This window comes from Ischnura elegans, chromosome 7 (assembly GCF_921293095.1).
Source record: "Ischnura elegans chromosome 7, ioIscEleg1.1, whole genome shotgun sequence".
Taxonomy (NCBI): domain Eukaryota; kingdom Metazoa; phylum Arthropoda; class Insecta; order Odonata; family Coenagrionidae; genus Ischnura; species Ischnura elegans.
The window spans coordinates 75722487-75740324 of record NC_060252.1 but is presented as its reverse complement, the minus strand read 5'-3'; the positions used below and the strand labels follow the sequence as shown (position 1 = coordinate 75740324).

Below are 17838 nucleotides of genomic sequence, written 5' to 3'. Positions count from 1 at the left end.
AGTACCCAATAAATAAGTTTTTTTAAATATCTAGCTACACGTGAAAGTGCTATTTTCTTCTCCTTACAATTAGTAGTGATTACTGACACATATCTATAGCCGCTATACATCACCCCTTCCTCCTCCTACTCTCATGCGCTCCCCACCTTTATTTTGTTCCCAGATGACCTCCCCTCCCGCGCCGCCGCCTTGTTTTCCTTCCCCTCCCTTCTCCCCCTCCCCCAGGATCGATGAATTCCCCCCTCCCCTTCCTCCTCTATAGAGTGAGTGAGAGAGAGAGATCTGTGAGCCTCCGTCCCGCAGTGTGCTCTCGGCGCCGGACGCAGGCGCGTGTGTGTGTGTGCTAGTGAACGACGCCACAACAGCCGTGTTGTTCCTGTCCTCTGCTCCTCGCTCGAAGCAGAGCGCAGCATCAGTTCTCCTCCACGTGAAGGAGACGTGGGGTCGTGGGCCAGCGATCTCCGATACTTCTCTATCGTCCGATGAAGAGAGGCACGGAAAAATAGGAGACTTCCAAGTTAGTTGTCCACACGCGCCGACTATTCGACGCGTCGCGATTTATTTTCACTCCTTCCGTTCGTGCTCTTTCTCGCATCCGCTGTCTTCACTTTTTCACGCAAAGAAGAAACAAAAAACGAACTATTCGCCTTTCGGAATCCATTGAGATCGCGAGAGTTTTCGTGGAAAAGATAGGGAGAGTTTACTTTCGTCTGTTCGACTTCCTTTTTACATATATATATTTTGTAATCGCCTCATTGTGAGGGAGAGAAGATTTGTTTTGTTTCGACCGTGTGGTCCAGTGCCGTCGAAGGAGTTAGTTGTCGTCGCCTGGGAGACTGAGGTGTCATTTTCCACTTGGCGGGCTTAATCTCTTCCTTTCCACCCCGCTGGCACGTCAACACAACCCCTCTCACCAAAATCAGTCCCACCTGAGACTTCTCATCCCCCGTGGTCGGCGTGTGTGTGCGTAAGTTGTGGTCCCTCCCGAAACCCCTCATCCTCAGCTGTTCCCCGGCGGTGGTGTTTTGCATCCCTCCCCCAGACCCCCACAACAGTGCTGTTTGAGTGCGCCCGTCCCCAGGTGGAGGAACCCTTACACGCGCGCTGCCATCGCCGCAAAAACAACAAATAACACGACGAAGACGCTAAGCCGGCCCCGTTCGCATGCACCGCCTTGATTCCGTCATTGCCGCCGCAACTTCCAGTTCTTCCCCCGCCCAGCCGCCGGAGTCGTTCGCCGAGGAGTAAATCCCTTTTGCTGCTTTCCCTCCCACGCCCTGTGCCGCCCCTCACCGTCCGCACCCCTTCGTAGCGTGGACAATAAGGAGTCCGTTTTAGAGGATCAGTTCGACGACCAAACCCAGGGAGGGCAAGTGGGCAGCTCTACTGGCGGCGGCGGCGACGGAAGATCCAGGCGCTTTCCAGGCGGTGGCAGAACACACGGCGACCGATGACCTTGTTTCCTTCTCTCCAACACAAAGTTTTTAACCTTTAGATGAAGCACACGCTGTTTCATCAAGAGAAGAAAGAACAAGGCTCGTCGCCCGCTGGCTCTGAGCTCCGACCTGAAGGCTGCCAAAGCTGCCGGAAAACCTTGATAAAGATAAGAAAGAGTTGGCCACATTCATGAGACCATCCGCTTGCGTCCTAGGAACGTTCCTTTGATCACACGGAAGAGTCAAGAAGGAGTGGAAGAAGAAAGAATATTTAAGCAGATGAGAGGGAAGGGCGAAAACGTTTCCAACAGCATCGCTTTCAGCTCTCGGGTGGAGACTTCGAGAAGAAGGAAGATGTTCTCATTGGCGCTCGTGGCCTTCCTGGCGTTGTCCGACTTAGGCGAGGCTTACGCCTCCGGGCCATCGGCCGTGGTGGACTGGACTCGCGGGGCTACCGGCGGCGTTACCGTGTCCTCGGGAGCCGGCTCCACGGTGGTCAGCCTGGAGGAGGTGTACACCACAGCATTTCTGACAGTCATGTACACGGACCCAGTGACCAACCAGACGGAGAGCGAAACGAGGGAGCTGGGAAAGTATGGCGAGGGCCTGCCTGGCAACTTCACGGGTATCCTGGTGCACGTGGGCACGGAGACGAACGACAAGGGTTGCCACCCTCCCCTGAAGGATACGCTACCCTCGCAGCCGTGGGTTGCCCTCATCCGACGTGGCGATTGCAACTTCGACGTGAAGGTGGAGAACGCGTACCAGGCGAACGCAGCCGGGGTCATCGTGTTCGACGACAGGGACACCACCAACCTCAGCAAGATGCTCCTCTCGCCAAACAGTGAGTGCCATTTCTTGTTGCTAGGAAGGCAGTCCTCACAATGAACGTCCAAAATGGCCGAATATCGGTATCGGTAGTAGTAGCAAATTTTTCCAACCACTTTGAACACCCTATACAACCCCTAGGCTTGTGAACGCGTGTGAAGCACCCTTGCCCCCCCCCCCCGTCACCTTCCCCCCCAGAGGTGACGAAGGCACGTTTTTATTGAATAACTTGAAAACCGCGGCATCTAGTGGAAGAGTGCAAGAGTACGAAATTAAAGTAGATAAAATTTACTACAATAGAGGTACTTATCATTTTTCTTGAAAGTTAATGAGTTACGGAGTTGCAATTTTTGGAAAATCATATTTCGATGATTTTAAATCTAAGTTTATTGGTGGTTTCATATGGTCTCATCTACATCCAAATTCTGCCCCACAAGCATAGGCAAGTGTGCGGTGCATGTCAGAGAAATATTCGTGTTAGAATTCTGAAGAAGCCAGAATTCGTCAGAAGCGTGTTGTGGGAAGGTTATTGGGAGACACAAGTGAAAGAGAGATGCTACTTCGCACTCGTCAGGCCGCACCTACAATACACGGTGAGCATATGGGATCCGGCGCGGAATAATTTTACCCGTGAACTACATAAAATACAAATGAAAGTGGCGCTTTTCGTCGAAAAACCGCTGCGGGCGAACAAAGAGTGATGCACAGTTTTTACGTGGACTCGGCAGGAAGCCGCTAAAGACGCGGAAGTTGTGCTAGACTTTTATTACTCGAGCAATTAATAACAGATGTCTTTCAGAGAGACCCGGAGAGCATCTTCGGATCTACCTGTTTCCTGGTCCCTCATAAGTGGGAGCATATTGAGAGATTATTTTGCCGAGTAGGTATAGGGATTCGTTTTTCCCCAAACAGTTACCGTCTTTAATGGTAATATTAAAGTTTTTGGCGGGTGAATTTACAAAATTTAGAATTAGTTAGAGAAGAATTCGTAGAGCAATGGTTAAAATTGTGTGAAGCTCTCAGTCATACAAGATTGTGTCATGTACAACTTTCTGCTAAAAAAATACAGTTGTCGAATTAAAAATGGCACTCGAATGCTAGTGCATGCGTAGTAAATATAAATAACCTAATAATATATACATGTAAAAAATTGATGCTAATTGTGATTCCTTCCTTCTATTTTTTGTGACCGTTTGGTGTCATAACGCCCGGTTTCTCGGAGTGAGTCATCTCAGTGAATGATCTGTAGTCATTCCCATCCCTCATTGCGTTTAATTTGAGATGAGTGGCTTTCCTCTGAGAATGAAAGCGTAATCATTGTGTTCCTCAGCGCAAATAGTGACCGTGCTATTGTTTGCTCGTGTAAAAAAGCCATCGTCGCGACATGTCAACTTTACATTTAGAGCACATATTATAATGGTGAATTGTGCTGTGCATCTAGGGATTTATACATACATATCTTCAGGTTTTGAAATGCATAAGGCATATGGTGTTTTTTTCGTTCCGATTTCAATATTTAAAAAACTGATCCTGTTAACTACGGCGACAATCATTACACGTAACGGTATTCTTTTATTTAAATTCAGTGCCAAGGCAATTTGTCTCCTTTGTTACTTGTCAATAAAAAAAAAAAAAATTGTAGAACAGTCCTCGGCGAAGTTTAAGAATAGAATGGGAGACATTCTGTCTTTGTTAAAGAAGCAAATAAGATTACTTAGTCATTGCAGTCCTGAAGATGTTATGTCACCTTCCAATAGTTCCTAGACTGAAATCTCCTAAAATCTTCTTGTTAAATTGGATATTTTTAAATTGGAGAATATTTATCCTTCAGATCGGACCTGCTCAAGGAATAAATTGGCAGCTGAATACGATCGATTTAAGATAATTATACAGTTAAATATCTACGGTAAAGCGTCATAGATTATTTTATCGGTAGCTCAAGTACACTTAAAATTTTGTCTTAAAATTAGTCTATGATTTATTTCATCTTAATACTTGATTTCTCCATGTTAGTATTGTATATAATTTATTCTAATCATTAGGCAACTATTCTGTGGACCAGTTAATTTTTTTGATGCGTCAATACTTATCTAGCTAGCCCTTATTTTTTGCGTATCAATCCTTCGAAAATATTACGTCACATTCGAATTCTTGTCTAGAATGTCCTCGGTCTGTGCAGACAAGCGAAGGAGAATGCTTGGGGCAAGTGTTGAGTGTTTTCTCCGAGGATGAAGTGTTTTGTCACCGCTCTCTTCGGCTGGACTGATGGTGTTTTCCTTGTTAGCGTCTCTGTGAGTGCTGGATATTAGCAAAGGCTTGGAATATTTCTAGGGAGTGGGAATCTTTTGGGTGGTGACCCGCCTTTCAAACTGGTTCGTGTGCTTTATTATTTCAGATCATCATCGTTTAAGTCTGAAATCCTAAGATTGGTTTAACGCAGCCCTCCATCCCTCTCCCCCATCCGCTAGCCTTTTCATAGCGACGTATCTATTCACTTTTATATCCTTATAACCTGTTCTATGCAACTCATTCGGGGCCGTCCCTTGTCCTTCTTCCTTGCCACCTGCCGTTCCACGATTGTTTTCACCAGGCCATCATGTCTCATAATGTTGCCAACTAAGTTGCTCCGTCTTCCTCTTAAGGTTTTCAGGGGAGTTCTCTTTTCAGGAGTTCACTCCTCAGCACTTCCTCATTACTTACTCGGTCATATTTCGGATCGTGAACATTAAAACTAGTTTAAACTTTCGCATATCTAGTCAGCTTACGAAAAGAATATTTTCGTGTTATCTTCCCTCGCAAGGGAATTAAGGAAACTATTTTTATTGTAAGTTCTTATTCGGGCCCGTTATATTTTTATTAACTTGGCCTCTTAAATGTGGACAGAGTACGCTTGAGTTGTCTCTAGGACTGGGATTTCATTTGGACTGGGAGTGGGTCCGAAAAACTTATTTTTTTTCAGATAAATATGTGGTCGTCAAACTACGCCTTGAAATCTACGTTACAGTTATCATAGAACAAAATAGTAGAAGGCCTGCCTAATGCTCAGGAATGGCGGAGATCTGTGGCTGCGTCGCCTGTGTTGCTTGTGGCATTTAGTACATGTTTCGTTTGTAGTTTAGCTAATGTTGATTTCCAAAATCATAATGTTTTCTTGGTATGATCCCTAGCGTGCTATTATCATAGAGTGAGTATGTACTCACTCAATGGTATTATTCAATGCATTTATATTGCTATTTACCATTTCTACAGATACTCGGAAAATATAGCGTCGGTTATTATTTAAGTAACGTATTTCGACTTCCGCCATGTGATTGAATTGTTAATAATCCATAACGAGAATGTTTCGATCGCTGTATTTCTATAATTAATCTCAAAGGCTCACCTTATGTCACAGTTTGTCACAGCGATTCCTTAGTACGAATTGTAATGTAGATACGATTCTTTTACTCATTTGCTCTTATTACCAAAAAATATAGTATGTATATGGGCTTAAAATGTGATTTGTTAAAATGCTGCTCTTTTTTGAGGAGAAAGATGCTAGGGCACAGAGGGAAGGTATTTTTTTTATATTTTAACGGAAACGACGCTGACGTCGTGTCTCGGTGCACCTTCCGTATGAGGGATTTCGTTCTTTTGCCGGCTGGCTCCCATTCCTTGCGTAAAAATCGTTTTCAAGATTCACTAATTAAGACATTTCGCTCCCCTATTCTAAATGGCGAGCCAAGGACATTTTCGCGCGCTTGTCGCCATGGCGTTGTAAGTCTATCTGCTTCTAACTTCTCCATGACATTATATAAAAACGAATAGTAGTCTGTCAGTCTGTCTGCGTTTCTTTCATGAATAACTACACCATTCATCCGCTCGCCATGAAAGTGTGCATCTTTATTTATATTCATCAAGTAGGTTTTTACCCCATCTTAATTTTTCTGGCCCTCAAGAGCCAATGAAGCCCTCCCCATGATGGGTTATACGCTAAGCATTTTGTTTGGTGCAATGTTTTCATTTGTAGTTTCTTGAAAGTGCTTTACTCAATTTATTTAGCTAGGATGTTTTCATTGGATGGCTGAATAAATGGAGTCAGTCATTATTTCAATAGATCTTCATTTGCGCTTCGTATTTCTCTTGATATTTGGTTATAACTGAAAAAAGTCATACTTTTCTGTGAAAACAACTATAGTAGATTTTCTCAACAGCCAGTTGTAGTAAATCATTAATATATAGGGATTAATGTGATATTTAATGTAATTGCAATATTGTATTAATTCATATTGCGTTTATATGAATTACCTACTATTCCCCTTTCAATTGTTGCTTTTTGCGTACATCCTGAGGTAAAGAATCATTCCAAAGCAGATGTCGACGCCTACCTGGTTTTGCAAGTTATTAATAAGAATGAGAATTAAATAAGAATAGAGAAAAGTGACTCAATTTCCCTCCCCTTCTCCCTCTAATGTTGTTGTAATTCATGCGCGCCCCCCCCCCCTTTTCTCTTCTTCCGAGGCCAGCCACTTCCCCTCCGTTTTATCTCCCTCCAACAGCTGACTTTTCCGGTTGATGATTTTACGCTGGGTAACCAGAAACCGTGATAGCGCGCTCTCTCGGAACGGAGCAGTGGAGAGAGAGCAGTCACAGTGACTCTCCTTTCAGTTTTCCAGTGCCCAAGGACACCTCCACACCGCCCTCTACCGCCCGACTCTCTTTTCTCTCCTTCGCCGCTACTTCTGGTGAAATCAAGTGCTTTGGGCGTCGTAATCACAGGTGGCCCTTCTGCCACTTCAACGAGGGATACCCCGCGCGGTCTGTTTCGCTGACGGATCCTGTATGAGGCGCATGCGGATTGAAGATGTAAAGTCCGTTAATACTTTAACATTTTGAAGCCCAAGCCTGGGTATACCTCGGGAAACATGGGCGTACCCAGCGAGGGGCAGGAGGGGGCAGCTGCCCCCCCTAGAACCAAAAATTGCAAATGTCTTTAAGGAAAATAATACTTTTTCAAGCAAATTATTTGAAAAACTAGTGAAGAGCTGTTACATTTTCCTTAAAATTATGATTTCATTCACCTTTTCCATGCTTAAATCTTACCTATAACTTGAACAACCATGGCTTTCCCCTCCCCCCCCCAAGCTTTGATCCTGGGTACGCCCAAGTCGGGATATGAGGTCGAGCTGTCGTATTTGATTCCTTGGAAAAATATTCCGTGTATGTTTTTCTCGGGCCCGAACTATTTAGTATCTTTATTTAGCTATCTGGTCTTCTTGTATGGAAGTTGTTTTCATTTAGCGGCTCCTAAATGTACTTTCTCGTATTATGCAGTGGCGTTATAATGGTGGGATGAGGGGATAGACCCCACCAAAGCCTCAGGAAAATAAAAAAAGTATTTAAAAATATTGTCTATTTTTGACGTATAATAACCGAATCTGCTTAAAGTGAAAGATCATTTATTAATATCATGGCACTGAGACGAGTCACTGAATTATGACCGCTCACTGACCCTCCCGTCGCGTGGTGGGTAACCCCCCATCCCTCTCTATCTTCCCCTAAGCATATCCCAAGTTACGCCACTGGTATTAGGAAATTATTTTATAAAAAAAACAATGAAAACCGTGGGTTTCTCGAAACCCTCACATGAAAATACCTCGGGCTTTAAAGTGTTAACAAGAGGGATAGAAATGAAGAGTCGGCTATGTAGTTGGCCTGATCGTACACAAAGTGGGTCTGTGGCTTTCCTGAAATGAGGGATATGAAGGAAAAAATAAGCACCGTTGTTCTGATCACGTAAATGAAGCTTGCGCGAAGGCTTAGGCTTGCTTCGATACTCCGTCGTCGTTATTTCCATTTATTATTATTATTATTAATAAAGTATTCTACCGATTCAGGTAGGTTTCCATGAACTGCTTGAGAAGAATTCCGGGAGCCTCCCCTTACATCATGCACTTCCCTCTTCAGTGCACAATAAGACCTACTACCTTTCATTTTATCTAAAAAATCCTATTCTTTTCCTTCTTCTCCCTCGTTTACCTATAACATTCTACCCTCTAACTCTGTTTTCAACATCCCCTTCCCGCTAAGTACTCGCTCTATCCATACCTTCTGTCTCCTATGTATCGCATCTAAAAGCTGCCTCTCCTCACCCACCATGTCCAGCACTTTTATTGCCATTATTCGTTCATATTTTAATACCATAAATAATCATTGGATTTTCTTTTCTTAATATGAGTAATATTACTTTCATGTAAGTCCGTACCTGCTATTGTCGATCCGTCATCTTGAGCTATGAATAGGCACTATTAGCCCGTAACATGCGAGAGATAGAGGAAGGCAAACAGGAAGGGCAAATATCCCCTAATTGATTTTGAAGAATATACATGAAGTGTCCTAACAGGCGCATTATCATCTCTTCACCGGGGATACTCTCTGTATTGAGGCCAAGCCATCCACCAATCAGTTTCTGATACAAGTAGATGATGAATGTACTCGCAATTGTATTTCAAACATCATATGTTTATAACTTCAGTTTTGTCTAAATTCCAAAGAAGGTCCTCGTGTATGTTTATATTACCTGATACGACAATCTCGCGGCGTTGCAATCGGCTTCTTCAGGCTTCAAAAAATTCATGTGTTGGCGTCAGGTATTACCATAGAGTAAGTATATACTTACTCTATGGTATTACGTCAGTGACTGTAGTGATATCAATTTTCTGCGAAAACTACCGTGCGAGGAATAATGGACAGAAAACGCTCGATAAATCCCGAAACAGCTGTGTCCTTACATTCATCGACCTACGGAAGGCTACTCTACATGTTACCGGATGCGATGAATTATTTTTTGGCCATTGGGTTATGTTTGCATTACCGCATTAATGCCCTTGTTCATTTTATCATTATTAAGCAATAATATGAGCTAAAATGAAGACTATAGTGTTTCCGTGGCCTTCACATTGTCTCTTTTCCATTCTTACTTTTTTTTCACGGCGACTCAGCGCTAAAAACTTTCACTGAACCATGCGTAAGTGTTTCGGAACTAGCTGGGAAATGCGTTTTCTTTTATCAGCCGCCTTTCTGACACTCTCTGGTTAGCGCAATGTGTCTCCGGTATTACCCAAGGTCATTGAATGAGCATACGTTTATGGCAAGTGGAATGTGGAAGCACAATCGTCTATTGAAGTAAATGGACAGGGAACGTATGATCAAACACCTGCTATGAAAAGAAGAGTTAGCTGCCGAAGGTTTTTACGCTGTAAGCTTAGCGGTACCATTTTTGCAAAGTGATGCATTTTGGGTAGATGAGATCGATTGAAGTTCATTTTCATACACTTCGTGCTAGCTCAGCCATGATATTTATGAATAAAACGAATAGCGTCGGTTGTGTCTTGTTATTGACCGGCATTGCTTCTGTACACATTCATCTGAGACAAACTAAATTTTCAGAGTATTTAGTTAAATGTTTAAAATTCCTTCAAGAAAGTATATTACTTTTTAGGACTTGCAGTTCTATTTTTTTGGCAGTCATTTTTGTTTTCTCGCTAATGTTATGTGCTGCTCCCTATTCATTTGAGATTTTGTTTAAATGTTAGTGGAATTATTTTTTTTAGAAATTATCAATCAATTTTTCAAAATCATATTCGTAATTTTTTCAATCTCTCCGTGTTGACTCACATTGTCTTTTGTTTAGTGTGTAAAAATCTCACAATGTCCTTTTGAGTTTAGGTCGTTAACCGGCCGCATTTTACTAATTTTATACTTACGCAATCATTTTTTATGTTATGTGATATCTGAAACATAAAATTTTTATAATTTTTCGGTGAAATGTCGATGATATTTTCACCAATATACTATTAGAATAAATAATGAGGTATAACCTTAACGCCAGAGAGAAGAAAAAATATAGATGCTATGGACAAAATCGACCGCCGAAATTTTATGATATATTTTTAATTTGATGTGGCACTCATGACGATGAAATTGACTTTGTCTTACAATTAGAAATAGGAAACAGCCCCGAGTGTTTTCGAAATATTCTGTTCTTGAATTCATCCATACGAACAATATTTTGCTCGAATGAATATACTCGTCTGAAGCTTATCTCTCTTCATACAAATGCTGTTGCTTTTTTGTTTTTGAAAACGAGTCAGCTGACAGATTGATGAGAATATTTGGCATGAAAACGCTTCTTCATTCGTGTAGTCGGAAGGAAGTCCCGCTTTCATTGCCGCTGTCCTTCCTGTCTTTTTAGTGCGGAATCCAAGTAACGCATGTCTCTTCCTTCCTGCAGCCCTAAGGCATAGTTTCCTAAAATTTCGCTGAAGAAGCAATTTCCAAACGGACTGGAGTAATTTAGTCGTCGTGTTCTTTCATTCGCTCGGGGAAAGGGAAAGCGACTCAAGCTAGTATGAGCACAAATGTCGTCAATGGGAAACTTAAGGAGAGCAATTTTTGGCCTGTTGACGCTAAAAGTTGCGGTCAAAATAGCATCAATATTTCCGGAGGCAATGTCACTGACTGTTTTTAGAGGAATTACTGTTGGCAAAATAAGGTATAGGATAAACTCAACTGAGGCATTCATCTTAAGTTTTTTTTAAGCCTCTATACACATTCATGTCAGAATTATCTTTTTATTATTCTCTTTGCGTCATCATCAGGGAATTGAACCTTTCTTTACATACTCAATTATTCAGTTCCTGACGATACTTAAAATTCTAGAGAAGAATACTAAGTTCATTCTGAAATTAATGCTAGTTTCTTGTACTAAGTGCTGCCTCAAACTGCTGGTTTTATGATTCCATGAACACTTCGGGTCCGATTAGCCGCCCATAGAATTATATTAAAATTGAAATTACATGTACGTCCCTCCGAATGAGTGAATAATTGAGTTTTTCAAAGTGGTAATCGGTTCATATTAACGGCTGTATATGTGTATCAGATGTATGAGTTCGTGAGCTAAGGGAGCTACTTACCTTCTCAAGAAAACGTTGTTACCTTCTAAGTAAAGAAGTCTTCTTGCGAAATTAAAGCTGGTTTCTATTTGCTGTCTGTTATTCGTACTATTCAACGATTTGCACGATGCAATTTATCATATGCAAGATTTCCCGGAAGAGATTTTACAAATAAATGCACAGTATTAACAGATTGTCTTCCAAATCATGTCGAAATAGCTCTTTGATTACTGCAAATCACGTCCGCGCAACGGTCATCCTCCTTATCACTTCCCTTTCTCATTGGAATCACCGTTGTCACCTCGTGGCGAAATTGAAAGTGAGCGGAGGAAATATATGATAGCTCTTTCATTCCTCCTTTCTTCGCCTCTCCTCCCTTCCAAAGAGCTTCCACTGTCAATTTTCTGTGTAAAAGATATACATTTTATTATGATTATAATTTAATTATCACTTTGGGCATTAAAATTTGATAACAAAATGATTTTAAAAATATTTGATAAAAGTCAAAATGTGATATCATCGTTGTTGATGAAACAATAGAAAACACCCGGTATGAAGAAGTAAGTGACTAAACTTAAATATATTTCTTAATATGTAAAATAAGGGAAAACTTAGGGTAGAGATGTTTCGTGGCAGCGTACCAAAGCTGTTTCCAAAAATTGATAACAAAATAATTTATTCTTTTTGGCATGTGAGTGATATACTATTTGTGATGAATGACGGATATTACCCAGTGATACCTATTTGAATAGGAAATGATTTGACCAATTGAAATTTCGCTTTGGTGGTAAAAAAATTGAGTATTTTTGACGCCTAAAAGATATCACCAGTGGCATATTTTTGGCATGAAATGACAACAAAAAGATGTCACTAAAATGGTTGGGTCTCGCCGTCCTCCTTGAATATCGATTGGGTTAGCCCGAATGGTCGGCGCGGGATGATCGTGTTTATGTATCACGCGTGCTAGTGATCGAATGTCCCGTCCCTTCGCAAATAGATTGGCGTCGTCCGTTGCTTGCGCCCTACCCTTCCTTGCCTTCGGCGAGAGTAAAGATCGAGTCATGGAAGGCATCCTCTCCGGTTTGCCACAGGTCTGGAGAACGGGGACGGAACTTGTTAATACCAACGAAATCGCAAATGACGATTGAAAACCAGAAAAAGACAGGGTATTGAAAAGAAATTTGGCAATGGATAATAAAATAATAAACTTTGTTAGTTTCACTAACATAACGCTCTAATGTAACTCATAAGTAAGGTCTACCTGGCTTTGTCACCATGTTCTGAAACCCGGGTCGTGATTTTCAAATATGTGTATGCATTAGTGAGCCTAAGAAAGTTTATTCTTTCATTTTCCACAATGGAAAAGTTTGAAAAAGTTGAGCCTGAAATCATCTGTAAGGTTTTTTGTTGTCCAGCTTATTGGCATCACTCTTCAAATCCAGCGATGTACGATTTTCTTAACGATCTGTACGATGTACTTAATTCGTAATTTGCAATTTATATTCTTTATCGGCAAATTAAATTGAAATTTATTAATTAATTTTCTTCCCAAGCAAAGCCTCAGAGTCACATATATGAGTTTCCTTTTTTCGTGTATGTAGTAGAATTGATTGTGTTCTTTCATTTTTAATTGAATTTTGTGAAGCGTAGCTACGTAACGGTTCGGTTTATTTTCTCTAAGCAGCTAATGAAGAAAGTATTGCAAGATTTCATTATTTTTTTCCTATTATCCTTTAAAATCATTGAGATGTTATTAAAGCCTCAGGAGATGTTTCAATTAGTGGAATCAGAGAGGAAGTGAAAGCCCGAACCCGAATTTGAGTGCTGAAACCAGTATTGTTTTAAAAATATGGTAGGTTATGTATTAAAGTCTTTTCGAGTAGTAAGAAAGTCACTTTTCAATGTGTGGAATGAATTTTTAGGGAGTTTTGCAACGCAAGATTATTTTCAATTAATAATAAGAAACTGCAAATCCAATCCATTCGTTTAGCCTTTAACCGTTTCAAGTGAAAAAGAAGGTACTTAGCAATTTCCACGAAATATTATTTCCTTGTTTTAAGTTTCAAAATCACATAATGTTTTTCATTAGCCACTTACGAAGGAAGACGTAAGGCATTATTATAATTATTTTTTGAAGTATATGCAGAGTAATATTATTTTCAACTATCAAAACAGTACGCAACTTGAATTCGGTTTGTCTCTCCAGGTGATTATAAAAACACTGTATCGTTCTGAAAAAAAATAATTTACCGACTTAGATTACAACCGTAAGTATAATTTTCAAAATCATTCATGTAGTGAAACAATTGATATTTAAGACGTTTCACATGAAGTCACTATAAAATCTTTACACATGAAGATCGGAAATTAAACACTAGATGTGAATTTTTATGCATTTGTGATTTGGAATGTGAGAGAGATGTCTGTGAAAGTTTGTAATTATCCCTTATTTTTTAGTTTATTTAAGGAGGATTATCTCAATTTGACTCAAGCAAGCATTTTATACATTCTGATAACGTTTTAACCTCGCTCAGCGAAATAAATATTTTGGAGTATTACATAATGAGATTATTTTAAAGTAAGTCTTAGTCTCATCAAGTGAAGACTTGCACATTTTTAAGTAATGCATTTGGTTATGAGTTTGTGGCACCGACCTCAGCATTAACCGCACTCGCTGCTGACCTAAGCATAGTGTAAAACGACCTTAAGCCTCTCTCGAAAACAAATTTCTGAGTGCATGCCTGCTGAGAGGGATTTGGGTCGAGCCTTGAGCGCTCGAACGTTTCGCTTCCTTCCCCTTCTTCTTCTTCTGGCGATGGCCAACAATGCCTGCCGCCGCTTCGTGTGCTAGAATATGCAGAAAAAGAAGAAAAATCCTTGATTCTCGAGTGCAAGCATTTCGGTGGATCCGAATAAGCCTCTGCTCTCCTCCCTCGGCCTACTTTTCTGCACGAGGAGAAAGATGCTTCCTCAGTGTCTTCGGCTAATGAGTGGGCTATCATTTTCGCATCACCGCCTTACGTAAAGCGAACGGTTTATCGTTGAGTAAGGTAAAGCGACGCCGTAAGCCATAATTTGTGAGCCGTTGAAAAAGAAAAACTCGAGTCGAGGAGCTTATTTGTGGTGAATTTATTGTGGTCTATCTCAACGAGTCAGTATATTTTTCATCGATGGGATTATTAATTCAGCACATTGGCTCATTGTGACATTTTCGTTGGTGTTTATCCCGTTGTGACTTGTTTACCTCCTCTGCGGAGTAGGTTTGCAAAAAGTATGGTTTAGCCTGCAGCTTAATATTTGTAGTTAGGAATGCAAAGCATGTAAAGTTTGCCAATTTTATTATTGATTATCGATTGGTTTTTCATCTGCATAAATTTCGTTCACAATGCATTATTTGATGAGTCTTTTAAAGCGTCATACGTCCTTTTTAGTAGAATTTACTCCTTTGATTTTTGCTTGTGACAATATTAACTATTCAAAGATTTTGAGTGGTAATTGTATTATATTGTTGTAAATTAATTAATTGTCCCAGTTGATAACTGCCATTATTATAGAAGTAGGTATCCTCTAAGTATGTGATTTTTTTTCCACGATATTGTTTCATTTGAATTTTTAACTAGAATTTTTATCAATCTTTGACCTGTTGGCACAAAAAAACTTATAATTAGACTATTTACGAATCGTGTCTACTGTTTCAAAGCGCGCCAAACTACATCTTTTTTGTTTTTCTTCAACGCCAACTTATGTAATCTCAATGCTACTCAATTATAGTGAGTTTGCAAATTTCCCTCGTCCTCCGTCCTCGAAAATGCAAGAAAAGGCTGTCGTTAACTGTAGCAAACCTTGACATCTGGCTGCTTTGGCATGCTGCTCCAGTCTTTCACAAGCCGCGAACGAGTTCGCCCCAAAATAAACAACCTACTTCCGATCGAGGCGGTTACTGTTTTCGCGACGATCACAATTGTCAACACAAGCCATTCAATAATATGTATTAGGAAGTAGATTTTCCGTCGTAATAAGATCTTTTTCATCCAAATTTGAAATTAGAGGTGAATTTTTCTAGGAAAACCTTGTATTTATTACGCAATCTGCTTAATTAAAGTGTATACCTATTGGTTTTGTCCTATGGTGAGCCAAAAATATTCTTCGGTAAATTGAATTGAAAATTGTCAGTGTTGTTTATTTCACTATGATTTTTCGATATAATTAACAATACTTCAGTTAAGGAAGAGTTTGAAGCCTTTTTTGCATGAGTTCCGTTGGTTCACTTCGTCATGTCGCTAAATTAGTAGCTAAATCCAAACTAAATGGAAATAGATTTGTATTATATTTGAAAGAGTTGGAATGGGCGAGGTAAATTTTTTGGAAATCTTAAATGTTTAAAAATCAAAATTTTGAAATATTTGCATTAAAATCGCTCGAAAAATATTCTCGTGCATCGTATGTTAAAGTAATTAACAGCTTTGAGGTGCGCAGACCGTATGAAATTGACTTAAGTTTAAGATGGTGGAAGGATTTTCTTCTCATAGTTAAGATCTCTAGTTTACGCGAATTTAGAACAAAAAAATTGAAATGAGAGAAAAAGAATAATTAATAATTACCTATGATATTTTTTATTAACTGTGTTGGGCTCTTCTTGTAGTATCTTCCTATGTCTCCCTGGATGTTATAGCGAACAAAATTATTACTCATCTTCTCTTGTGTTTGAACTTCCCTTTCTTTCTCGTTTTTGGTCACGAATTAGAATCATTGTATACACCCTTATTTCTCCATTTTCATGATATTTCCTTGCGTGTATTATTTTGAGGATGGTGCGGTACTCAGTTGGGTAGAGTAGAGTGCATAGCTGCTGTTGGATTGGTTCAATCTCGGTCCTTGTGATACCCAAAAGAAAACCCTTTGAGACGTACTAGAGATAGGTCATATTTAGTAACATCCCATTCCATCTATACGCAGGTGATAACAGTTGACTAATGAAAAAGAGTTTCAGAGAACGAATCATTCCCTTTCCTTACCTGCAGCTACAATTTGCTTTGACCTGTGAGAATAATTTTATTCTTTAATTTGAAAACAGAGTCACTTTAAGTGATTGATGGTAACACCCCAATCCACCTATAAATAACTCCCACCTTTGAATTAGCCTGAGGTGAGCTCTACCCTGGCCTAACCGAACCAAACTTCGGATTGAAACGGCAAGTGAGTGTCACACGTCGGAGATTTAAACCACGAGGTGGGATCGTGTTGGGAGTAAGGATAAGGATATGAAAAAGGCAAGTATCTCCTTCCGTCAAAATAGCCCGTGCATCGCCGTGTGTTTGAGCCGGTTTGGGACATGACCTCTGATTCCATCTCTGGAAATAATCCCCGCAATGTGAATGCCTCATTGCCAGCGCACGGACTTGGACCACGCTCAAATTCCACCCGCTCATCGGACAGACGTCCTTCGTTGTTTGTCCTCGTGCAGGTGGGCCTCAGCTGGGATAAGGGGTGCTAATGAGAAACAGAGGAGAGGGAAGGCTTGATGGGAGGGGGTAGGAGACTCTAGGAAAGCGCAGGGAGGTGCGAAGGGGGCGCTGTGGAGATTGGGACAGCTCCAGAGACGAGATTACAATCAAAGAGAATAACAACATACAATGAAACCTCTCGTTTACGTACACTAACGGTCATAGTAGTGATCCTCGATAATTTCAAATAATCGTATCAATGACATTAAAATAGTTTAACTTTTCTGCAAATAAAAATTCTTTAAACTTCACAGATAATATCAAGCAACGAGATAGGTTAGTAGGAAGTGGTTTGCGTTGGTAACTATGGAGGAGTTTGGGCGGGCAGAAGTGTAGGACTTTCCCGAGGTTTACAGCATGCTGCATCTTTCATTAACTCGGAGATCCTTGAAAGTATGCCTCGTCGTCCCTAGGCCAAGCTTTCCGATATTTTCTGTCTAATCGCCAGCTGGTGTGGCATTGTGGACTTCTGAGAGTTTTCATCTTATAGCGGCCTGAACCTAACCTTCAATCTTGGAGAAGTTCCCGAGGAAGGAGCATGAACTCGGTCAAGAGTAAAAAATAACCAAAATCGCATTCAGGTGGAGGTAGTCCCCGCTCTGTCCTTAGTTTACGCTCTCGAGATTTGAGGCAAAAAGCGAAGCAAATTTCTCCGCATGCAATTGACGGGAAAGAGATATTTAGGTATACATGTATAAATGTATATACATGCATCTAAATGGTCTGTCGGTTTAAAAAAATATTCACTCTTTTCCTTGGACGACATCTTGGACACCATCTTCAATTCTTTGCTTTCGGTCAAGAATTCGACCTATTATTTCGAGCTATCGAACTACATATTCGTACTCAGCGGCTTTGGTACCTAAGAGACCATCTTTTGTTTGCGTGCTACATGAGATGGTTCTTACTTAGCTTTTTTCCCAGTCTACTGGAACAGTTCCTTGTAATTAAACTAGGTGACATGGATATGGTGGAACTACCAAAATTGTTTTTATCATTCCTGGTAGTTGGTAGAGTTATTTTTCTCGTACTACGAAATAACCGGCTAAAACCTTTCCCTACGCAATAGTGCTGCTCTTGTCTAGCTCTATTGAAAGGGATCGGTTCGTGATTAGGGATTGGGTCGTTTAAATAAGT

The 17838-nt window shown here is 40.5% G+C and overlaps 1 protein-coding gene across 5 annotated transcripts in view; it reads left to right on the top strand.

Annotated features, from left to right (window-relative positions):
* The first annotated feature begins 296 nt into the window (after nucleotides 1-296).
* Nucleotides 297-17838, top strand: part of LOC124162409 (protein goliath-like) — a 321197-nt gene continuing 303655 nt past the window's right edge. For 3 of the 5 annotated variants that reach the window (XM_046538936.1, XM_046538935.1, XM_046538932.1), the window contains exon 1: nucleotides 297-2280. In XM_046538936.1, coding sequence (XP_046394892.1) covers nucleotides 1716-2280 — 565 coding nt within the window. In that variant the 5' untranslated portion in view covers nucleotides 297-1715. The remainder of the gene's footprint in view (nucleotides 2281-17838) is intronic. The other 2 variants (XM_046538937.1, XM_046538933.1) reach the window with 1 other exon arrangement.